General features: G+C 45.8%; 1 protein-coding gene across 1 annotated transcript in view; it reads left to right on the top strand.

Annotated features, from left to right (window-relative positions):
• STK35 (serine/threonine kinase 35) overlaps nucleotides 1–25,346 on the top strand; it is a 47,592-nt gene that overhangs the window by 4,926 nt on the left and 17,320 nt on the right. The window contains exon 3 of the mRNA XM_010379020.2: nucleotides 10,791–11,540. Within this exon, the coding sequence (XP_010377322.2) occupies nucleotides 10,791–11,503 (713 nt within the window). The 3' untranslated portion in view covers nucleotides 11,504–11,540. The remainder of the gene's footprint in view (nucleotides 1–10,790; nucleotides 11,541–25,346) is intronic.

Here is a 25,346-nt window from a genome sequence, read left to right as displayed (position 1 = left end):
AAAATGACATTCAAGCTTACTTGCAGTGTGTTGATTTTTCAAGTAGTAAATAGGTAATCATTTTTGTTTCTTAATATTAAAATAGAGGACAGAGACCAAAATTACTCGAAGTTAAAGTTTCCTTATTCTGGATTCCAAAATTTAGGGGTCTTGATCTGTCCTAGGACCCTGGGTTTACACATGCAGATACCACCCAGTAATGTTAGAACTGGAAGGAGTCCTAGAGATAACCTGGTTCAGCTCTCTCATTAAATAGAAAAGTCCTTTGCAGTCACCCTTGACCCTGCCTCCTAAAACTCAGAATGATTTTGAAACAGGCCAAAAAGTGTGAATCTGTCTTGAAGTCTCAACTAAACCTAATGCTGAGTCCCTGCTGTGGTATTGGAAGGGGAGGAAAAAAAAGCAAAGCAAAACACACCACCCCTTGCCCCAAAGGAACTTACATTTGAAAAGTTTGAGAGCTGGAGGAAGACTTAAATGCTATTCAAGATCACTGGAGGAAATGACCAGTCAACTCATTAGCAAGGGCTTTGTACAAGAATTAAGAGGAAAGAGAATCAGGAGTTAGGGAGAAGGTGGGCTTGAAAGTAGGGTGCCTAGGACTGTGGATAGGTGAAGAGACAAAGTGAGTCTGTTTCACTATTTGGCTAATAAAATAATCCAGTATGAAAAAGAGAAATGTCTTGAAATGCTGTTTCTGGTCTTACCCCATTGTGTTTGATAGAGTTAAATGCATTGTCTCCTTCCGTTCTGTGCACAGACCAAACATGTCCTGCCCAGAAGCGTTAAGACAGCAGAAGCTTTGGAGGAATAGAAAGAGGTCGTAGATGTGTGACCTGGCTGCCTGTTTCACAAGGAAGGAAACTGAAGCCTAGAAAAGGGACAAAACTTTATCCACAATGAGTTAGTGATAGCACTCAAACCAGCCTCCCAGGCTTTTTTAAACCACATTTACAATCCTGTAAATTATTTGGTTGAAGGGTTAGTGCCCATGTTTTTAACTTTGAAATACTTCTCACATAAAGAGAGGAGTGAAGGCATCAACAGTTTGCTTTTATCCCCTTGTTTTCCATTGCTAGAATGCCTGTCCTGAATGTGCCTAAAACAAGGTTCAAGATTACTGCCACTTAGACAGCAGGCAAGCCTGAGTCATTGTCAGTTAGAAATTCTGTTGCTTTGTCTAAGGCACACACTGATTCTTCCAACAAATAGCAAGTGAGGACACACACACACACACACACACAAATCCAGGACAAACTCTCAAGACTCATACAACAGAATAGTTAGAAGTTTGGAAGAGCTGGGAACCTAGCTTACACTCAATTTGATAAGACACTAATTGTTCTTTACCAATTGTTTGATGTTGATGCCTTTAGGTGGCTGGGAACCGAGGCCTTGGAAAGTAACATTGTCTGCACACCAAGTGGCTTTGAGCCAGGCTACTATAAGAAGCTATGCAGAGTTCTCCATGAGGCATGCAGAGGACTCATGCCCACATGAACATAATGCAGCGTCACAACTGGTAGCATCCTAGAAAACAGTACAGTTCTCTGGGAGTTTAGTTAAGGGCATTGGGGGAAGCAGGGGAAGGAACTAACTGAGGGAGGAACTGTAATAGTATAGGAGAGACCAGGGTCTTAGCAGTAGATAGGTTTTCAGCCCGCAGACTTCCCCAACTTGTCGAGTGCCTGCAGAATCTTCAGAGCAGAGCAAGGCCATTCCCTCCCCGGCCGTTAGAAAGCAACCCTGAATCCTCTTCTGTGACTTGGGTCTTGGAGTTTAGAGAGCCCCTAGGTCAAGAGGCAGAGAACTGGCTGGCATTGAGGAAATGTAAGTTAACGCAATACAATAGAATGCTAGACTCAGAGTCGGGAGGTTTTAGTCCCAATTTCACCCTGTAAATAAGAGTTGAAACTTGCAGGTTGTTATGTATCAGGTGAAGTCAATACCATGATTACCTTCATTTCACAGGTGAGGCAAGTGAGGTACCAAGGTTAATGAAATTGCCCAATGTAAAACAGCTGAGCAAGTAACCAAGTCAGGATTCAAGCTCAAACATTCAAACTTGAGTATGCTTTCTTAACAGCTGTGGGGTACTGCTGGGACAGGTAGCTTAAGTTCTAGGTTCTTCTGTTTTTCTTGGTTGTAAAATGGACATAATCATATTTTACTCAGAAACTGATGGCTGAGGCCGGGTGCGGTGGCTCACGCCTGTAATCCCAACACTTTGGGAGGCCAAGGTGGGCGGTTCACCTTAGGTCAGGAGGTCGAGACCAGCCTGGCCAAAGTGGTGAAACCCTATCTCTACTAAAAATACAAAAAATTAGCCGGGCGTGGTGGCGGGCGCCTGTAGTCCCAGCTACTCGGGAGGCTGAAGCAGGAGAATCGCTCGAACCCGGGAGGCAGAGGTTGCAGTGAGCTGAGTTCACATCAGTGCACTCCAGCCTGGGTGACAGAAAAAAAAAGAAACTAATGGCTCCTCTTTGTTTTTAGTTGTATATTGATCAGTGCTTGTGGCACTGTTGATTTCTGTTGGTTCATTCTGTGTGTCTCAGCTGCCAGGGACCCCACCTGCTCTCTGCTTTACCCTTGAATGACTTGGGGCAACCACACAGACTTCTTGCTCCTGACCGACTGCTTTTTATGTGCATTGGATTTTAGGTACCAGCCTCAGGAGATAGAAGCAGCCCTTCCTTAATTAACAGCTTTGGTTAATTGGGGTTGCATTGGGTAAGGTCTTTCTTATTGTAAACTCTCGGGGAGTGCTTCCTAAGTAGAACTTGAAGTAGTCTGTTCATTTTCACCTCAAATGTGGCCTTTGCTGGTATCTTTAGGGCTAGGAACCCTCCTTAGTGACTTCTAAATTCTGGATTCTGACCTAGTTGTCTTTAACTTGTGTATTCTGCATACCCTACTACTAGTTTCTATGTTCTTTCTCTTTTTACACCTCTCCAGCTCACAACTTGTATCTTGATTTATTTCACCCTCTTATTGACCACCTAGGTATGCGTGTGGTATACCATGGGGAACCCAGAGACCTGATTTCATTTCACCGTGAGTGCCCAGTCTGACGGAAGAGATAGTTACAGTACAACAGGTGTTACTTCACTGCAGCCTGTAAGAGGTGCTCTGAGGGAATCAGCTGCCAGGGATGTGGACTAAATCTGGGGAAAGGAAGGATGAGTTGTAAAAGGGTAAATCAGAAACAACCCTGGCAAGAGCTGAGGCTTAGGTGTGTGGCAAGGCCCATACATATGGAGAGAGATACTTGAGCCCGGACTGCCATGGATTAGGGGTGCCCCAACTCTCTGCCTGGCTGGTGGATTCTACATTTTAACAAACCCCTGTAATGTTCCAAGTAGTAATAGCTAGCGTTTCATAGTATTTTCGTATTCCTTTTCTCATTTAATTATCGCCACTGTAAAGTTGTTTTTATAACTTGTTCTTACAGACAAGAAAATCAATATCCATCAAGGTCAAGTTGCTTGTCCAGCACAACACTAGAGAAAGGTCAGGGCCTAGGTTTACATCCAGATGCTCTTTCCAGTGTCCGTGTTCTTGACAGGCTGCCTTATAACTATTGGACAGCTGCCAGTGGTATCCAGAGACATTAGTATAATTCACACCCAGTAGCAGTCTGCTCTGGTGTCCAGGCACCTTTCAGTGTGCTTTGTATGTCACAGTTAAGCCTTAGAGCAGTCCAGTGATGTGTTTCTTCTCAATTTATAAAAAACTAAACAGATTCTTAGTGTCCTAAGAAGTTTGCCCAGGATCATATAGCTATGTAATTGGGGGGTCGGGGGGCAAGTAGTAGAGGGAATGTTGACCCCAGGCTTGGCTGGCTTTACAGCCCCTGTCCGGCCGGTGGGTTTACTCTTGTCCTCTTCTGGACACTGTTTTGCCCTGACAGCCAGCGTAACAAGTCTGTTAATCTTAGGAAGTACTTTGGACACACCCTGTGGTGTTGCTATGGTACCCAGCCTCTTTATAATGACATAGCCCAAAATCATTGAGAATGGGACCAATTCTTGGTCCACATGCTCATATTTCTTTGGGAAGACGTGCCAGGATGGGTCTGTGTCTTTAGCTTCTCAGGACAGATCTTCACCTGAGCCAGCTCTTTAACTAAAATATTTTAATGTACAACTCCTAATTAAACAGGGATGGCTATGGTCATAATTTATTCAAACTTCATTTTTCAGGGTTCCCTCTAATCCTTTTTCTTAGACATAACTTAATATTCTGCCTTTTTCCCCCTTCACATTAAAACTTGCTTATTACATGCTATGTGACTTTCTCTTTTGACGTTTTAAGTGAACTTTTGTTGAAGTATAATGATACTTTAAAACTTTCAGCCAATTGGTATTACCATAGTTAACTGTTACTCATTCTCATTCTTGGACAGTTGTTTTCCAGTCCTCCACTTTGACTTACTCTGTATGGCATACCAGTTCTGAGTGTTTCTAGTGTTTGGTGTGTGTTTTTTTTGTTGGGTGGGGAGGCTTGTTTGTGTCTTTTTTGACACTTTTGGAATAAATTCCTCAAGTGGGATTTTTGTTTCAAATGGATCGAGCATTTTTAAGACTTCCTATATGTATTACTAAATTGCTGTCATCCTAGTGTGCATAAGTCAAAGTCCTAATTAGTCCTCTGCTGAAAGACAAATCTGCATGTTGTGTGGTTGGACCATCACGAGGTACTGGATGAACATTAAACTCTTGGGGACATGCATCAGAGTCCACTGTGGGAACTAGCACATCCAGGTGTGCGATTTTGCTGCTGGCACTGAGGCAGTTGCAGTGCTTCTGCTGAGAATCTAGGCTATGAAACTCAAGGTCCTGCCCTCAATGAGGCAAGTTACTTAATCTTCTGCTCCTGAGTCTCCTCACCTATGAGAGGAAATGTAATTACTATCTGAATAGATACTCTGAATTCTTCCTTTCTGTCTTACGTGACAAGTTATTAAATTTTATTTATCCTAAACTTCTAAGACCTTTCACGTCCTCTTCTCACCTCCTCCCTTGCCAGCCCTCACTTCACCGGGTTTCAGAGCCTCTTGATAAGTCAGTCGGCCGCTAGTCTGTCTCCTGTCGCCAACCCCTCATGCCTCCATAAGAAACTTGTTTCATTGTCGAATATATGCTTTTTCACAATTTAACGTCTCTGAAATCAGAGGTTGACTTAGTCAATGGTGTGTCCGTAGTATTGTTAGCAGCCTATATGGCTTAAATGGTATGTCTTGAAATTGGTGATTTGTAGATTCTATAAGCAACGTATCTCTAAAATACGTCAGTGGCCAGGCATGGTGGCTCATGCCTATAATCCCAGTACTTAAGGAGGCTGAGGTGGAAGGATTGCCTGAGCCCAGGAGTTGAAGACCAGCCTGGGCAACATAAGGAGAACCTGTCCCTACAAAAAATAGAAAAAAATAGCCAGGCATGGTGGCGCATGCCTGTAGTCCCCGCTACTCGAGAGGCTGAGGCGGGAGGCCCCCTTGAGCCCAGAATATAGAGGCAGCAGTGAGCTGTGATTGGCTGCACTCCGGCCTGGGCAACAGAGCTAAACCGTTTCAAAATAAGTAAATAAATAAAATATATTAAGAACTTTCAGTCACTTCCCATTTCTTGAAGTCTAAATCCGCCTTAGAAGAGCTCCAGCCTCGTTCCGGGACATTCACTGGAACTCTTCTGTGATTACCCAGACGGCTTGTGTCCCTGGAGCACACCCTCGTGCTCCTGTGCCCACTCCCCTCATCCTGGGAGACGCAGCTGCAAGGCCTCTCGCAGTTATTCTCAGCTTGCCTTCCTCTCATCCCAGCTTCTCTCCCGACTCCTGGCAGATCTGGGCCTGCTTCCTAGTTCTTACAGCTGTAGTCATTCTGCTTCTAATGACCAGAAGCCTACGTAAGGGCAGGGGTGCCCCTCATCTCACCGCACCTCTGTGTCTCAAGAGCAGTGTGTGCTCAGAAATTGTTTAAGTGGCGTTGACTAAAACCTGGAAATCTAACTTCTGGAGGAGCCTTAAGGATAGGCTTGTAAAATCCAGAGCATTTTGTGTTTCTTTCCAGGAAGTGCCTGTCTTTCCAAAGCTCCTACTGGCTTGTCCTTATGCTGAGCCTACTGGCCTCACGTTTTTCAGCAAAGCAAGCCATGTTTTATTGGGAGCTTCAGCACTACTGATCAATTTCCATGACTAATGCGATGCGAGACACCTGCTTGGTTTTGTTCTTGGGTTTAAGCATCTTCTCTCCCCGTGAACTGGCATAGGATATGTTTTGAAATACCTAATTTATATTACGGTCACCTGACTGTCAGACGTGAAGGAAAGGTAGTAAAACTGTCCCCAAAGGCAGGCCTGGCTCTCTTGGAAGTATACTTTTTAGCCCTCTGAGCTGGGGGACAGCATGGTCTGGGGGGAGAACTTGCTGTGGGGGCTGTCTCCTATCCTCCACAGTTACTCATGGCAGGGCCCTTGGGCAGACTCTGAAGCCTTTCTCAGCCTTAGTTGCCCCACCTGTAAAACGGTGCCTGGTAAGATGAGACAGCTCGCATAATAAACTTTCAAAATAGTACCTGGAACCCAATAGGCTTTCACAGGCTAATTTACCTCAAATCCTTACTATGGCCAAATAACCTGCCTGTTTTCTCCCTCTCTGGGAAGTAAGCTAAATTTGTAACTCTTACTAATCTTATACAACTGTCAGATTATACCAGACAAGGGAATTATAAAACTTAAGTAAATTTTATTTGTTCCTCTCAGCTCAAAAAACTGAATTTCATGTGGGGATTTTAGTGGTTGCTGCATATGTCTATTCCAATTATATATCCTGAAACTGGGGAAATACCCACAGTTGTGGGTGGGGTTGGGGGCCCACTGTGAGATGGGCCTGAGCTAAAACTCTATGGATCACCTGCCCTCCGTCAGTCCTGTTCTGACTGGTGGACCGCAGTGATACTTTGGTTCTTTGGGAATTGGTGTCTTTTTGGAACTAGTGTTCAGTAATCCCCTAAAGTTTCGTTACTTTCCCTTCCTCGATGCACAGGCACCTTGGAAATGACTGCAGGTCTCCCTGGGGAGGCCGGAAGACTGAGTAAGAAATCTAGTCCCCCGACCTCAAAACATCTGCAGAATGTGCCAGCATTTCTCAGGGTTAAGTAGAAGAGTTAAGCCATAGATTGCTAACCAGGATATCTGGTATAATTTAACAAAAACTAAAATAAAAATATAATACTAGGGCCTTGGCTCGTCAGAAGAGGGAATTTACTGGGAAATCAGGTGAGTGTAAGATAGATTGGCATTGCAGCTAGCCTTAAGGTGCACATTTCAATTGTACCTGCAGAGATTGTGGGGGCAGCAGGCCTAGGGAGAGGGATCAAATAGGAGTAGCCTGGTCTACCTAGAACATGGGTTTCAGCTGTTACAGCCTAAGAAGTATGATGTCTTAGATGGAATAATCCACTTTTATTCGATGATCTAAATTTCATCTTTTGCCTAATATGTAAAAATTTACTTGTATGGCCTACAGCACTGGGATTATTGAAATCGGTGACTTCCAAGGATTTGGTTGGGGTTGGGTGGGAATGATGATGTTGGTCATGGTCAGTGGTTCATTTCCCCAAAAAGATCTTACATTTTGCCAAATGTAGTTCATATCTGACTTAATTCACAGTACTCATGTGGTATACTTTCATTATCTCATTTGATGGATGCGAAGACTGAGGTACCAAAAAGACTGAGGCTCAGAGAGGTTCAGGGACTTGCCCAGGGTTCTAGCCATCTTTTCATCACACCTCAGTCTCCCTGTATTTTCCTTGCAACAAAGAATCCACCCAGTGAAGCAGTGGTCAGAGTTGGGGTCTAAATCCAAACTCCTTGTTTCCTGGTCTGTGTTTTTCCTGTTACTTCACCAAGTGCCTCCGAGTGCCTGGCATCATCCACATCCCCTCCTTCCATCTGGCCATGAGGTAGCTGAGACCCCATTAGACAATCTGCTTGGAGTAAAGGACTAGAATTACGATGTGTCTGTTTTCTCCCGGGCAGCTAGGAGTGCGTGCTTGAAAGCACACGCTACAGCTTCTCATGAAGTAAGTCCACGGGCCCTTCCTGCACAAAGAGGTACTTTTGAGGCTGGGTGCTATTGAGAAGCTGGGACTATTGAGGCTGCTGCACCTGGCCTCAAAAGTACTTCTTATGGAAGTATGTTGGGAAGCCAAGGCGGAAGGACCACTTGAGCACAGGAGTTGGAGGCTACTGTGAGCTATGGTCGCACCTCTGCTCTCCAGCCTGGGCGACAGAGTGAGACCTTGACTCGTAAAAATAATAACACTTTTGTATCTGGGACAAATAGCTGCGCTCCCAGTTTTCCATTCTGTCATACCCACTGTTGCTGAGTGTGATTCTGAGAATACTTCTTCCTGTCCAGAATTTTCCTCTCAACAAACAGCCCCTCCTGTAGCATCTCCTGAGTCTAGCTCCTTCCTCAGAACAGCTCCTCAGTCCGAGGATCCAGTCTCCCCCAACCACTCATAAACTTTGGGGTGTTTTTTTTAACCATTTTTTCTTTCCCTGGGTTCTCATAACCTGGACTTAGATTATAGTCTGTTTTGCAGACTTGTTTTCTTTTTCCTTAGGTTACCATAGTTACTAACTTTGTATATGAAATAATCACAATTCCTCTTTATTCTCCCACCAGTTTCAGTGTTTTCTGATGTGACCTTTGCAAAGGGAATTGGATGGCTTTTTAATCTTTTCCTTTCTGGTTCTACCTCTAGTACACATTTCTTGCTCCCCTTTTTGTGGGTCTTTAGCATCTGGATTGACTTGCGCTTCAGAATGATGCTTCATTGTGCAGTATTTTTACATAGAGGGCCTCTGCCCATGACCTAGATAGAGGATTATGAGAGGGGAAATAACTGATTTGAAAAGAACAAAAAACATCTGCCCTAAACTGGTTCTACCTGTGTTACTTTGATTGTGAGTAATATAAGCAAATAAATTATATAATTACAAGGGAAGTGAGGTCTATCCGATTGTGATAAAAAACCTAAAGCTTTTTTTTTTTTTTTTTTTTTTTGAGACAGTCTCGCTCTGTCGCCCAGGATGGAGTGCAGTGGCCTGGCCGGATCTCAGCTCACTGCAAGCTCCGCCTCCCAGGTTTACGCCATTCTTCTGCCTCAGCCTCCCGAGTAGCTGGGACTACAGGCGCCCACCACCTCGCCCAGCTAGTGTTTTTTTTGTATTTTTTAGTAGAGACGGGGTTTCACCGTGTTAGCCAGGATGGTCTCGATCTCCTGACCTCGTGATCCACCCGTCTCAGCCTCCCAACGTGCTGGGATTACAGGCTTGAGCCACCGCGCTGGGCCCAAGCTTTTGTTTTTTACGTCACATCGTCTTAGCTCAACCCAGAACTCAGACCACTGGCTTTAGTAGACTGCGTGCCTTGGTAATTTCAGGCCTTTTTGGGTTAGCAGAGTCTCACCCAGATCACTGCATTTCATTATAATAGAGTAAATGACTAGTAAAAGGAACCCTCTGCCAGAAGCTATCTGAGGAAGTGCAGTTATTTTTGGTAGGATGGATACTCCATTCTGGGGCCAGAGAGGATTTCTCTTCAGGTCCTGGCTCAGTTACAAACGACCTTGTGACCACCCAGAGCAAGGCAGCACATTTGCAGGCCCAGCCTCTCCTCATCAGCGAGATAAAACATCTGCCTTCTTAGACTTAGCTTTGGGAGCAGTTGTAGTCGTCAAACAACATCCACATAAAGATTCAATGGACTGTCAATTGCTTTATAAAGAATATTGAGATTTGCTTGGAGAGGTTGGTCACCAGCTTTCCTAGAGTTTCAAGCCCACACAATTTAAACCTTATCTTGTACATCCACTTTAGACTCCACCGTTCCCACCAGCCTTCCTATTTATACCTTTCTGGTCTTTTTGTCCCTGTGTTCCATCATCCATTCCATCTTTCAGCCTAGAATTACCTTCCTGCTCCCCCACTGATCTACTGCCTGCCTTTTTACAGGGTAAGTTCAGTCCTGTCCCCTCTGACACCTTTAGATCTGGCGGCTCCTGCCCTCACTTCACTGTTCATAGGTGTTGACCCTGATGGAGATGTACGGCTTCTGATGGTTGCTGCTGTGGATACTTGTCATCTCCTTGAAACTAAGCCTCATAGAGACGGGACATGTTATGTAGCTAACTCGTGCTAGACATATGGTGGGCTCGCAGAAAATATGGATGGATCGGAGTGTGCCTCTGAAGTAAACCAAGGAAATTGTAGGAGCGTGCCTCTGAAATAAAGGAAATGGTAGTGCCATTCTAGGTACGTTAACAAGAATCCTTCTGTAAGTCAGGAAAAAAAAGAGGGAAGGTCATTTGCTCAGCATGGAGTAACAATGATATTAGAAGCCACAGACCCGTGACAGCCTTCTTGCATGCTTTTCCTTGTCCCATCTGCCCAGCAGCCTTGGGAGGTGTGGGTGGTGCGGCACTGCCTGTTTGGAGACAGTATAATGAAACAAAAAGGCTTGCAGTCCAGCAGACAGCGGTAAAACCTGAGTTTCCACCTGGGCCTCATTCCAAACCCAGGTGCCTGACACCAGTCCCTGGTGCCCATGTCATACCTGGACTTGTTCTGTGTCAGTAGAAAGGGACTCAGTGCCAGTTTTGCGGGTCCCCTTGGAGCAGTTGTTTGTCACCAGTGTCACTCTTGAATACACTGCGTCCTTTAGTTCAAAAGTGTGACTATGTCCATCTCACTCAAGCTCCTTCCTGTCTTCTTTGACTTAGGAGAAAGGATCCTGGGTTATGCTGAGGAGCCCTGCTATCTCTGGTTTGTCATGGAGTTCTGTGAAGGCGGAGACCTGAATCAGTATGTCCTGTCCCGGAGGCCGGACCCAGCCACCAACAAAAGTTTCATGCTACAGCTCACGAGCGCCATTGCCTTCCTGCACAAAAACCATATTGTGCACAGGGACCTGAAGCCAGACAACATCCTCATCACAGAGCGGTCTGGCACCCCCATCCTCAAAGTGGCCGACTTTGGACTAAGCAAGGTCTGTGCTGGGCTGGCACCCCGAGGCAAAGAGGGCAATCAAGACAACAAAAATGTGAATGTGAATAAGTACTGGCTGTCCTCAGCCTGCGGCTCGGACTTCTACATGGCTCCTGAAGTCTGGGAGGGACACTACACAGCCAAGGCGGACATCTTTGCCCTGGGCATTATCATCTGGGCAATGATAGAAAGAATCACTTTTATTGACTCTGAGACCAAGAAGGAGCTCCTGGGGACCTACATTAAACAGGGGACTGAGATCGTCCCTGTTGGTGAGGCGCTGCTAGAAAACCCAAAGATGGAGTTGCACATCCCCCAAAAACGCAGGACTTCCATGTCTGAGGGGATCAAGCAGCTCTTGAAAGATATGTTAGCTGCTAACCCACAGGACCGGCCTGATGCCTTTGAACTTGAAACCAGAATGGACCAGGTCACATGTGCTGCTTAAAATTCAGGGCTAAGCATTTTGGGTGATTTTAAACTAGGTGAGTGCTTTCTGTTGTTGTGATTTTGTTTTTTGTTTTGAGACAGGGTCTCACTCTGTCGATCAGACTGGAGCGCAGTGGGTACAGTAGCAGGATCTCGGCTCACTGTAACCTCCACCTCCCGAGTTCAAGTGAATCTCGTGCCTCGGCCACCCAGGTAGCTAGGATTACAGGCACCTGCCATCGTGCCCGGCTAATTTTTGTATTTTTAATAGAGAAGGAGTTTCACCATATTGACTAGGCTGGTCTCGAACTTCTGACCTCAAGCAATCTGCCAGTCTCAGCCTCCCAAAGTGCTGGGATTACAGGCATGAGCCACCATGCCCAGCCTCCCTTTTTTTTGTGTGTGTGCCCGCTTCTTGTACTGGGTTCTTCATTCTGGACCCTGGGATGGGCCCTGTGAAGTTGGGGGGGACTACAAAGTTGAAGAAAACTAAGTGCTTCTTATCAAAGACCCCCCCCCCATGTCTTGATGGGAGAAATGTGCAGTTACCTCAGTACAAGTTGGAAAGTCTAGAGAAGTCTCCTGAGAGGAGGTTGCATTTAAGCTGAATCTCCCTTTTTTAAGAAACGCTCTTTCTCATCATTATAAATGCTCACTGTAGAAAGTGTGCATAAGAGGTAAACAGATTTTCAGAGAATAAACGCTACCTCTAATTGTATCCCACCTACTCACACATCCAGTTCTACATAGTTTAGATCTTGCCTTAGTTGGTTGAGGTCTTTCTCTTTTTACTCATTACTAATCTGAGCATTCCTCCATGTCGTACTTTAAAAGTATGGCTTTTCAGGGACTGTGTGACATTCCCGTTATATGTACCATAATTTAACCATTCTCCTACTTTAGAAAACAGATGTTTTCCATTTTAGATACTATAAAGAATGTATGCCGGGCGCCGTGGCTCAAGCCTGTAATCCCAGCACTTTGGGAGGCCGAGACGGGCGGATCACGAGGTCAGGAGATGGAGACCATCCTGGCTAACACAGTGAAACCCCGTCTCTACTAAAAAAAAAAAAAAAAAAGAAATACAAAAAACTAGCCGGGCGAGGTGGTGGGCGCCTGTAGTCCCAGCTACTCCGGAGGCTGAGGCAGGAGAATAGCGTGAACCCGGGAGGCGGAGCTTGCAGTGAGCTGAGATCCAGCCACTGCACTCCAGCCTGAGCGACAGAGCGAGACTCCGTCTCAAAAAAAAAAAAAAAAAGAATGTATTAGTGAATATTTATGTAGAAGTCTTTGCTTATTTAAAAAATTTTTTCTGAGGTGGGCGGATCACGAGGTCAGGAGATCGAGACCACCCTGGCTAACACAGTGAAACCTCATCTCTACTGAAAATACAAAAAATTAGCCAGGCGTGGCGGCAGGCACCTGTAGTCAAAGAAAGCTACTCGGGAGGCTGAGGCAGGAGAATGGCGTGAACCCAGGAGGCAGAGCTTGCCATGAGCCGAGATTGCACCACTGCACTCCAGCCTGGGTGACAGAGCGAGACTCCGTCTCAAAAAAAACAAACAAAAATATTATTGTGAGCTTTCCTTTGTCAAGTATAGTCATGCTCCGCGTGAACAACGTTTTGGTCAACAAGGAATGGCATATATGATGGTGGTCCCGTGAGATTATAATGGAACTGAAAAATTCCTGTTACCTAGTGACGCAGCTGTTGTAATGTTACAGTGAATATTATGGTGCAGTGTGTTACCTTTTCTGTGTTTAGATACATGAACACTTACCATTGTGTTGCAACTGCCTATAGTATTCAGTACAGTAACATGCTGTACAGAATTGTAGCCCAGGAACGATAGGCCATACATGTCATCTAGGTGTATAGTAGGCTACACCATCTAGGTTTGTGTAAGTACATTCTTGACGTTATACAACAGTCGCCTAGTGACTCATTTCTCAGAGATCGTTAAGCAGCCCATCGTTCAGCGACCCATGACTGTACTGTGCTAGGCTCTGGGGTGACATGAGAAGCCAAATCAGAGACTTTCCCGTCTTCATGAATTCTGCATCTTAATTAGGGAGAGAAACTCCAAGTTGAACTTGGTTTCATGTATAGTATTCTCAATGAAAGTATTTTTGTAGTGAGTCACTAGTTCTGATTCTTCCAATCATAATTTTTTTATAGCTATTTAAGGAGAAGAGGTATTCAGGGAAATTGATCTTTCGGGTGTTGATGCAGAGTCAAGAGGAGGGAATTGGGGGTGAGGGAGCATCCCAGACAGACAGACCAACCCCTGCAAAGGACCTGAAACCAGAGGGAGCCTGCCACATTTGAGAGACTAGACCAATTTGGGTTAATGAGGAATGTAGACGTGGAAATTAGAGAGGACAGGGAACAGTGTAGACAGAAATCAAGCTGGAAAACCCAAAGGTATATTTATAGGAACAGCAGAATAGTTCATTTGGACTGAAGTTTAATGTGTGTGTAAGAGAAAATTGACCAGCATATATGCTAGGTAGTTTCACATGTACCATTTGTTTCACCTTTACAACCCTGCAAGGGATTAAGTAATTTACCCCAGATCCTACTAAATTAAGGATGGGTGTACCTTATTCAAGCATCCCCCACCCCCTTTTCCCTTAATATGGTAAGCTAGAAGTAAGCTGCTCTTAACACTGTGCTGGTCGTGTTGAGGTGATGGAGCTAGTGCTGATCTCCTAGTGCTCACAGGGAGCCTCAGGAGCCATAAAGCACGGAGCTTTCCATCACTTGGGTGGGTTCCCTCCCTTTCCCTTCATCATCCTCTGGTTTCTAGGTGGGGTTGGCTCATACCAAGTTGAGCTTGGTTTCGTGTGCAGTGTTCTCAGTGAATGTATTTCTGGAGTGAGTCACTTAGGTTTAATTCTTTCATTCCACAAACATGTATTCCAGGTGCTAGGCCAATTGGTCCTACCACCCGTGGGTAGGAGAACAGCACTCCCCAAAGCTAGGTTTAGGGTAGTGCTGTATTAGAAACCGAAAGGGTTGGCTAGACTGTTTAAAGTGTATTTTGTGCTGTCACTTCCCATTTCCATCGCATCCTTTCTGCTTTTGAAAGACCTCTTAAAATCCAGATTTGCTGTGGCGTAGGAAAGTTGTCCTTGGAAGAGGGACCTGAATTTAGGTTACGATTGTGGGGTTGTCATAACTAATTGAGATCAGGGCTTCCATTTGGATATCCACACTTGAGATTTGTGCTGTTTTGCAGGGCAGAGTTTTGGCTAAATTGGAGTGATTGCTTCATCTAGGAGAAATAGGTGACCTTGAGAAGAGGGGGAATGATAGGAATATGGTTACTGGTGAGTGTCCCAGGCTGTTTTGTTAATTCATTTTGTGATTTTTATAGCTAATCCTTACAGTACTAGTGGTGCCAATTTGACCATAGCCTATCCTCTCCTGTCTTAGGTGGGCACTTAGAATTGTGGGCCTGGGCCCAGGTCTGTGACCAGAGCCAAACCCTGTGTTGCCAGAAGCTTCAAATCAGTTGTGTAGATAAGCTGTATCTGACTAGTCAGAGAATCTGAGGCTTGATTCGGGAAGAACATTGAGTCTGACCTCCCTTTCTCCTGCCAAGTTTTGTAGATAGACAAGCTAATTTCATTTATTCGTTCAACATGTTCTTTGGAAACTATTTCCAAGTACCATTTTAGACATGGTGAACAAAACAAATTTTTGCAGTGTGGAGCTTAACATTCATTCTCTTGGGAAGACAGACAGTACCCATAGGTAATGTACAAGAAAGTGCTCCGTGCTGGGTGCGTTGAGAGGGTAGGGTGAGAAGAGTAGAGCAGGGTAGAGGAGATAGGAAGCTTGGGCGGCAGGGAAGGGTGGGGTTGTACTTTTAAATGGAAGATATCAGAGTGGGTCTCCCAGAGACAGTGACCTTTGAGCGAATGTTGGAAGGAGTTGAGGGAGTGAGTCCCAAGGATTTCTGGGGAAAGAGCATCTCAGACCGAGGTAATGGCCACTATGAAGGTCCTGAAAGTTGGCTAGAGTGAGCAAGGAGTGTATAGGAAGAGATAAATAACAGGAGCCAAGTAGTAGGCCTCGTAAGCCTCTGTAGAGATTTTGGCTTGTGTTTTTGGATAAAAGGGAAAGCCATGGGGATGTTTTCAGCTGTGTGATATCTGCTCTTTTGAAAGGATCACTTTGCATCTTGAAATAACAGGATAAGGTGGGAGGCTGTTGCAGTAATCCAGGTGAGAGATGACGATGGCTTGAAATAGTGGAACAGAGAAGTGATTATTGGATTTTGGGTTGTTTTTTTTTTTTGAAGTCAGAGCCAGCAGGATTTCCGGCTGGATCATATGTGAGGTGTGAGAGAAAGGAATTAATCATCTCTTCAAGGTGTCAGCCTAAGTGATTGGAAGAATATTGAGCTGCCATTAAATAGGGTGGGGAAGGCATTGGGAGGAATAGGTTTGGCAGGAGAAAGTTAGGTTTTAGTTATCTGAAAGTTTGGCATGCCTATTTAGAATCTAACTACAGGTGTAGAGTAGACAGTTGGATGAGTCTGGAGTTCAAGGGAGGGGTCCGGCCTAGAGATACAAATTTAGAGATTTGCCACAGTACTGGAGTGGGTAATAGACAAGAGGAGGTCAGCGGAGTGAGCTCCAGGTGGTGCAACATTGAGGGTGGGAAGAAAGGAAGGAGCCAGAGAGAGGGGAAAAGACAGCAAGAGGAGGAGGGAGCCAGCTGTGGCATCATCTGCTAGTTGATTGAGTGAGAGGAAGTGGCCGTTGGATTTAGTAAATGGGAAAGCATCAGTACTTACAAACAATTTTGGTGGAGTAATGGGGAAACCTGTAACTAGGGTGGATTTGAGAGGGGAAGAGGAGAGGAATTGGAGACAGTGAAGGAATAGACCAGTAGTTCTCAAAGTTTTTGGTCTGAAAGCCTCTTTACATTTTTGAATTTACAGACTCCAAAGAGCTTTTGTTTTGGGTTATATCTGTGGATGTTTGTACTATTAAAAATTAAAATAGGCTGGGTGTGGTAGCTCATGCCTTGTAATCCCAGCACTTTGGGAAGCTGAGTAGGGGCAGATCGTTTGAGCTCAGGAGTTTGAGACCAGCCTGGGAAACATGGTGAAACCTGGTCTCTGCTAAAAATACAAAACTTAGCCAGGTGTGGTGGCACATGCCATAGGTCCAGTACTTGGGAGACTGAGACATGAGAATCTCTTGAACCAGGGAGGCAGAGGTTGCAATGAGCCAAGATCACACCACTGCACTCCAGCCTGGGCGACAGAGAGGGACCCTGTCTCAAAACAAAATAAAACAAAACAAAAAAAAAACACAAAAAACTCTAGTTGCATAAGTAAATACACTTGACCCGTATACCACCATGATGAAAAAACACCTCAGTGTTTTAGGATTATAGATTTCAGGGTCGCGTTTAAGTCAGGGCTAACTAGTTTTAGTTTTTTGCAAAAATAAAAGGAAATGCATTTTGGGTTGGAAACCTGGGATTCCCCTGAATTGATGTCTAGTAACAATGCAGGGATGGAGTCTTATTTCCGTGTTTTCCTGACTGTGTGGCCTTAGGCAAATTATTCCACTTTTGAGGGCCTCAGTTTTATTATCTATAAAATGGAGTTGATCCTATGTATCTTATTGAGGTTGTTGGGGGGATCACAATAGGTTGTGAAAGTGCCCTGTGTAAACAGTCTGAATTAATTGTAATACAGTAGCATTGTTTAGATCCACACTTTGACCTAGGTAGAAGTGTTGGCTTCCGTTTCCCTCTGAAGACAGTGGACTTTGGTAGCCTCACTTTTGTGGATTGCGAAGTAGCTTTTCTTTTGAAACAAAGATGTAGTCAAGGCCCACCCTGTCCAATCACTTGTTCTAGAAAAGTATATCTATTTTTAAAGATCACTCAATGATGGGTCTGATCTCTTTCTTATTTGTCACTTTTGAAAGATATTTAATAATTCCTAATGGTTCCTACCAGCTAGCCACAGTCTTTCACCCCAAGCAGGAAGCCAGCCAAACTGATGTTCCAGGTGCCTCCGCCCACGTGTTACCAGGGAGAGTGTTGTGGGATGAGGGAATCTGCATTCATGGCCAAGTCTGCTGTCTGATATACAAACCTCCGTTACTAGGGCCTTTTGAAGCCAAAGCCCTCGAATGACGTCTTTTTGGAGTGGGCAACTAAGGCCTACTGAAGGAAATCAGATGTTGGTGTGACCTGAGGGGTCACAGAAAGTATTTCTAGTTCCACATGAGATCTTGGTAGCTGCCTAGCATCAGAGAAGGAAATCAGGCCTAATTTCTTGTTGAAGTAATAGATGACACATTTATCCCTTGCCTGGGGTCCAAAGATGTGGCTCTCGGCTAACATACTGGGTTACCTGTGTTGGCCCCTTCACCTACGCTTCAGATTTTACTTCTATTTTGCAAGATCTCAGGTTGTACCCCAGGTGTCCCCAGACCTCTGGTACAACCCTAATCTAAGACAGGAATTCACAAGCCCTTTCAGCTTAGCTGACAGGCAGGAGCATGTTTACCTGTTGAAGCCATACAAGCCCAATTCAATGACCAATTTGTTTGCTTTGTGCTAGAATTACACCCAAACTGTGTTGTTACACTATAGCTATCAAGTTAATCAGCAGTGATACTAAAAAATGGAAAACAAATGCTTAATTAACATGGTTTGTTTTAAACAGCAAAGTATTCAAAACAGTCTCTGGAGGATAAATTGTAAAATGGTTTGAGGTGAGAAGTTGGGACCCCCAGTACTAGATAGGTCCACTCTATGACTTCCTGGCCCAGCTCTCAGGATGGCCAGGAACTAGCTCCTGCCTTACAGGACTGCCCTCCCTTGCCTTTACCTGGTGCCTGGCTGAGGAGTGTGGCAGCCTGAGGGGTAAGGCTGTGAAGAAGGGCGGCAGTGCCAAAGATGACCAAAACAGCAATGATTCATGGTCATCCCTGGGCGGAGTGCTTTATGACCAATAATTCCTTTACTTATTTTCAAGTAAATTCCTGGAAGTCACAGAGCTAAGAAGGGGCAAAGCCTAGCCTTGAACCCAGGACTCAGTCCATGGCTTTAACCAGTTTGGTATATTGCCTCATTGAATCATCTTTAAATTTAAAATGTTTTCCTGATTGAATTCAACAAATAACTGAGCATCAAAGTAGATGGAATTTCCTGCCCACCAAGCCCAGAGCATCATGAGATGTGTGGTGTGGAACACTTAGTAGGCTTCAAGAGGAGATAGTTCCTCTCCTACTCTGAAAAGGTCAAGAGTATGGTGATGAGCAGCCAGGGAGCCCAAAGGAAAGTAGAAGCAAGGAAGGTTCTTCCTTCATGGGAATGTGTAACTGCCAAGGGGTCGAAGGCAGTGGTTTGGTTTTGCACCCCAGAAGCTGATCCCTGCTTAGTCTTTGGAGCCTTGAATTTCCCAAAGGGAGGATGGGAGATGGGAAATGCTAAGCTGTACCCTGAAGTGGGTAAGAATGGAGGTTTTATTAAGAGCAGAGAGATCGTGGGGTCCAGGTGGTGTCTCTTGATGATGATCAATTCTTTGATCCAGGCAGATCCAGAACCCCTGAACCCCTGAGACCCCATACAGTAGGGGTCACAGCTTTGCCACACCCCATCTCACTAGCGCTGAACAGCTTCACAAGAGGTGGGGGTTGTGAGTGAAGAGTTGGAGTGTTTGGTTCTCTTTTCTCTCAGGAAATTGAAGCCCAGTCTTCAACTGTGAAGACCCTGGTGGCTCTAGGTACCTGTATACAAAGAGACATGTCCCTTGGGGCCTCATCTCTCTGCTGGTGTTTTCTGAGGCGTTTTCCTCCCCAGGTGGGGAAGGCTGGTATTTTTTTTTTTTTTTTTGTAAGTCCCACAAGCTCCCCAGTGACCTGCTGTTGCCATCTCTTGATTGTTTCTGCCGCATCAACAGCAGGAAGCTGAGCTGTCAGTTATGTAATGGGGCCAATGGCCCCCCAGGGATAATCTGTCCCTTGCAGCTCTGCAGGACATGAAAGCATCCATGAGGGGACAGGCCTGGCCCGGGGCTGTTGACGTCAAGGCCCAGTTGCAGCTCACATGTTCTTCCTCCGTGGCATCCTTGGCTCCACCTAACCTAGATAGCATCCCTTTGGGCAAATCAAAGTGGCTCTTGTAATCGTCCAGCTGTGAGCAAAGCTGCCTGATGTTCAGGGGTGCTTCCACCTCCCATTTCCTCTTATCCCAGGGACACAAAGACACTCCCACCAACAGTAATAGCTACTGGTTATCAAAACCTGCTTTGAGGGACCCCTTGACTTGTGCAGGGCAGAGACCCTGCCTTTTTATTCCGAGCCCTGAATTAAGCACTTTACATGTATCATTATCATATATCATCTGCTTAGCTATTCTGTTATGTGCCCTCTTTTCTGCAGATAAGGAAGCGGAAAATCACTTTCCTAAGGTTTTGAGAGCCAAGATTTGAGACAAGGTGTATCTGTCTGGAAATTCTGCTACTCCATTCTGCGTTCTACAGCCTCTTAAAGCCACTTTTAATGGGTTTCTATTCTGAGGCAGACAGAGGCTTCCCCTCCAATAGCACCCCACAGTAAAGCACCCAGGGCTGCCATGGGTGTCCTTCACAATCTGATACTGGTTTCAGCACAGGCACACTGTTTCAGGGCCACCAGCCATCCCTTCAGGTGAGGTCAGCCTGCACGTGGATTCCTCCTGTGTTATAATGACTGCCCCAAACATTGGCAGAGGAGGCAAGGCTGGGATCGTGTGAGGTACCTGTATAACCAAGGTCTGGCAGCAGAGAAGGCAGGAGCCACGTATGCAGCCAGGTCAAAATTGCCAAAAGGTTGGAAAGTAGGAGATCCAAAGCACACCTCCACCCACCAGCCGCTGGGAAAGCACCCGGCACTGAGGGAATGCTGTCAGTAAACCAGTGTCTGGCACCAGCTATGAGGAAACGGCTCCAATAAGAGCCAAAGGCATTGTACGTGTCTGTGGTCCTGGTGCCCTGGCAGAAGCCCATTCTGAGTGAATCCAGGGATTCAAGGTTGATGAGGACCCAGCAGAATGGCAGCAGTTGCTCTATTTATTTCTGACAAATCTTCCAGCTCACTCATTGAATCCTGACTTAAGCAAGAAATCCATCACTCGTGCTTACTCTGAATGATGTGGCTGCCCATAGCTCTGTGTCAAAAGAGTCTAGAGCCAAGTCAGATTTGGTGGGCAAGAGCCCTTTTGGCATGTGGTAGGCACTTGCCCAGTAGAGGCATTGATTGTTTGACCCCAGTATAGTCTCCTAGGAACTTAGTTTAATAATGCAGATAAGATATGGACACTTGGTTGTAGTGGGTTATAGATGGCTCAGTAGAGATACAGGAAGACAGGAAAGAGTGGAGGAGATGGTATTCCAGGCTGGTTCTTGAAAATAGGTTTAGGGGTACCTTATAAGCCAGGTGAGATCAGCTACAGGAAGAAAGGGTACTGTTCAGGTAGTGAAATTCCCAACTGGAGATACATTGTGGACCCAGGACCTGGGGAGAGTGCCCAAGGTTCTGTCTTGTTTAGGGTAGCCGCATTTGGGCTCCTAGCCCCTCTTTTCATTTCCACTAGTGAGTCCACTGTGGTATTACAAAATCAGAGGAAATGGAGATCTCCTCCAGCGTTTCTAGGATTCAGAGGCATGGCAGGCCTTAAAACTGCCAAGCAAGTTTAAAATAAATCAATACCGTAAAACACTGCAATGAATTTCCCAACTTTAAAGAAATTTCACTTTCAGTTAGAGGTGCCAGGGGAAAGCTATAACTCAGCCTGCATTGTACACAGGTCAGAACTCTGTATTTTGTTTCTTTATTAAAGAAAGTGATGTCTAGGGACATGGGAGGAATGGATTAGGGCCACCCAGGCGCTCCACAGGCCATAGTGAGGAAGATGAAAATGCCTTTTCCCAGGCTGCGAAAAGCATCTTGATGTGGTGCTTGGGGAAGTCGCTTTATGAATGGGCACCTTTTTTTTTTCCCCTGAACTCAGAGGCATGGTAGTGTAGCTGTAATGGGAGGCAGGTTGGCCTTGTTACATCGTGTTGGGTTTTAGTATTGATGGTCTATTTTAATGGGAAAACCACAAAGATGATGTGAACCAGTTGACTCATTCTGCATTTACTTCCATCTTTGTGGGGAAAGAACCCTTCACCATGTACAGCACCCCTTTGTTTTTTCTTTTCTACTTTTTTTGGATGTGTTTAAGACATGCCCTCTCAGAAAGCCATGCACGCCCAGGGCAAATCTAAGGCATGGAGCTGGGAGTATAGTGTTGTCAGATCTTGGCAGGTTGTACGGGCATTACCAGCACAGCCCGGCCTTGTACCAGACATAGAACTGGAAGTCACAAGTAAAGACTCTGTTGTTAGTAACCAGATTGCATCTTGGATCTGATGACGTTTGGACGGAACCCTTGGTTTGCATAGAACAGCAGAAACAAGTGATTGTACCACACCCCAGACAAACAGGCTAACTTTAACTTTTAAAAATATTTTGGAGTTTAGGCCAAGTGCCTAAACTGAAATCCAGATGTCACCACTGACATGGTCCAGAGGTCCTTCTCCCTCTTCTGACCTGAGCATCTTAGGGCCGAGGTACCAACAGGTATAGCAGGAAAAGCCTTCAGAGAGCACGTAGCTCCTTCCTGCTGCTCCGGAGTCCTGTAAGCAGGACAACAGCTGTCGCGGTAATGTCAGACTCCCTCCTGCTCTTAGAACTGAGTTGGGATCTATGCCCTACGGAGACCCAAATGTGAGTCTTCAGCCTAATTATATAAACCTGGGTGAAGTTTAACCATGGTTAAAAAATTGCTTTCATTTTATCTGCAGCAGGAACAGAGGATGTCATGAGTAAGGAGTGTTGGTGAAGATGTCTTCAAGCCCTTGTCTCCTTTCTGCTCCTCCTCACTCAATCCCGCCCCCCAACACACAGCGTCAGTGAGAAACCCTAGCACCAGTGGTTCTCAGGATGTGCTTCCCAGACCAGCAGCATCACCTGGGAACTTGTTAGAAACGCATATTGCTGGCTGCACCTCAAAGCTACTGAGTTGGAAACTGAGGTGGGGTATTGTCAGCTCTCCAGATGATGCTGATGAACACAAAACCTTCAGAACTGCTCTGGCAAAAGAGGGTAAAGGTGCAGTCATCCACCCTGCCATCTTTTAAACATGCAGACCATTGCCCTCACCTTTTACCCTTTTACCTTCAAAAAGCTTGGACCTAGGCCTGAGAATTGGAAGGGCCTGTAAGGTCCTGGCTTCTATAATTCCGTAGGTAATCGTATAATTAGCACTGTGACTTGGGCAAGTCACTCCTCCAGCACAGAACCAAGGTGCCTGAGAACCACTCTTCTCCAGAGAACCAAGGTGCCTGAAGGACCACTCTTGTCCCTTTCACCCGTTCCTTCTGCCCTGGCATGTTCCTAGTTCCATGGTGGATGTGGTTCTGGGACCCTGGGACAACTGACTCCCACTCAGGCTGTCTCTTTTTTTTTTTTTTTTTTTTTGAGGCGGAGTCTCGCTCTATTGCCAGGCCGGAGTGCAATGACACGATCTCGGCTCCCTGGCTTCACGCGATTCTCCTGCCTCAGCCTCCTGAGTAGCTGGGATTATAGGCACATTCCACCACCCCAGCTAATTTTCGTTTTTTATTAGAGACGGGGTTTCACCATGTTGGCCAGGATGGTCTCAATTTCCTGACCTGATGATCAGCCCACCTCAGCCTCCCAAAAAGTGCTGGGATTACAGTCTTGAGCCGCTGCGCCAGGCCTCTAAGTGGAATCTTAAACGTGACTTTGAGAGGAGAATTCTCAGCCTCAGTTCATGTAAACCCTGGGCATCTCTCTGACCCTCTGAGTCCACCTCCGTAAAGGGGGGTTGCTAACACCTGGAGGGTTTGCCGTGGGGATTACACGGAACGTGAATGAAAAGCTGGCATAGGTCTGCCAGGTGTGCAGCAGGTACCACACAGGCGTTGGGTCCTGCTGCCCTTTCATGCCAGTTCTCAGGCACGCTGGTGGCAGAGCGAGAATTAGTATCTCGGAATGTGTGCGGGCTTATGTGCTTCCCCCTCCCCCACCAATAAAAAGGAAAACATGCGTGCCCGAGGGGGCCCGTTAATCTTTTGATCAACTGTGTGTCAGGCACTGTGGTGGGTGCCTCTATTAATATAACACATGGGTGAAAAAAGCAGACATGGTCCCCACCCTTGAGGTGCTGAGTTTGGAGACATGTCATATGGGAGTACCATAGGTACGGTTTCAGTTGTGTGTAAATGAAAATAGCAGAAAATGAGGACTTGCCCAAGGCAGTCAGAGAAAGGTTCTCTGAGGAGGTGGCATTGAAGCCGAGACCCGAAGGATGAGGCCTCTGCTAAGCAGAGGAGAAGGGAGCTGGCTGGAGTGTGGTGGTCGAGGCGTGGGAGTTGAGGAAGAAGTCAGTGGCTGCGCCTGCAGGTGTGGAAGCAGGGGGCCCAAGTAGGAGGCTGTGGCTGTCCAGGTTAGGGGAGGTAGTGAAGTGGGAGCGAATTCAAGGTGCATTTTGGAGATTCAAAAGGGCTCTCAGATGGATTGAATTTGGAAGGTAGAAAGGAGTGGCTCAGAGCTGACTCCATCAGTGGCTTGAGTGACTGGGTGGTGGGGACAGAGCCATGTAAGAGTGAATGTTGCAGCAGGAGAGGGTTTCAGAGAGTAGGGAGATACATAAATGTGTCTTGGTCATGCGGACATAAGACTGTACTCTCTCCTGCGTGGGTGTTTGTGGTAAGTGGCGCCCGTTTATCTGGGTCTTCTCAGGACTGTTGGATCTCAGTTTTGCTGCTGAACAAAGAGCACCTTCACAGGCACAGAGTGGCCCCTTGGACTCAGGGCTGCATTCATGACTGAGGCTTGCTACGTTTTGTTCTTTTCTTGGTAATCAGCTTCTCATTAGGTGATGATGTGTTGCTCTTCTGTCCTTATTTGCATCTGCACTCTGCTATAATTGTGTCTCAAGAACATGGCGTTTTGTTGTTTTTGTACTGTTTTGCTTTTTAGAGCTGAAAACCTATGCGGGGTCCTGTCACATGGGCAGCCTGGTGATCCTGTCACAGGGCAGCTCTCCAGTGTGGGCATCTCGCTCTCTCTTTATTTATTTATTTTTACTAGTTATGTAACATCAGAGTCATGATTGCTGGCTGTAAAATTGATTTTGAGAACCACTTTAATTTGTAAATTGGGAAATACTTTCTATTTTGGGTTAGGGAAAGGCATACAGGGGAGGGAGGTAGAGGAAGAAGGTCTGTAGTCCCTGGTTTCAGTGATCTTCAGGTCTCTAAGTGCAAGCATCAGGAGCTGAGGGGCGGCCCTCCAACCTTATCTGGACGTTCAGCCAGTGGGGAAGGGGCTTCGGAGTCACTCCTTTGGCCATCCTGTCACACCATGGTTTGAATGACAGTATAGGCCGTGGGTAGAGGTTGCGTCATCTGCCTGCTCACCAGACCCCCTTCCCTGGAACGCTGGGGACCCTAGGTCTTTACACAAATTCAGCAAATGGTTACTGAGAATTAGGAACTTGCCGATCATCCTGCATTCACTATATACTCATGCATCACTTAATGATGGGGATATATTCTGAGAAATCCATTGTGAAGTAATTTTGTCTTTGTGCATACATCATGGAGTGTTCTTACACAGTCCTAAATGACACCTAGGCTATATGGTAGATAGAGCCTATTACTCCTAGGTTGCAAATCTGTACAGCATGTCGTGGTACTGAATACTATAGGCAGTTGTAACACAATGTTGTTTGTGTTCTAAACATGTAAATACAGAAAAGGTACAGT

This window comes from Rhinopithecus roxellana, chromosome 13, assembly GCF_007565055.1.
Source record: "Rhinopithecus roxellana isolate Shanxi Qingling chromosome 13, ASM756505v1, whole genome shotgun sequence".
Classification (NCBI taxonomy): domain Eukaryota; kingdom Metazoa; phylum Chordata; class Mammalia; order Primates; family Cercopithecidae; genus Rhinopithecus; species Rhinopithecus roxellana.
This window is presented reverse-complemented; position numbering and strand designations above follow the sequence as displayed.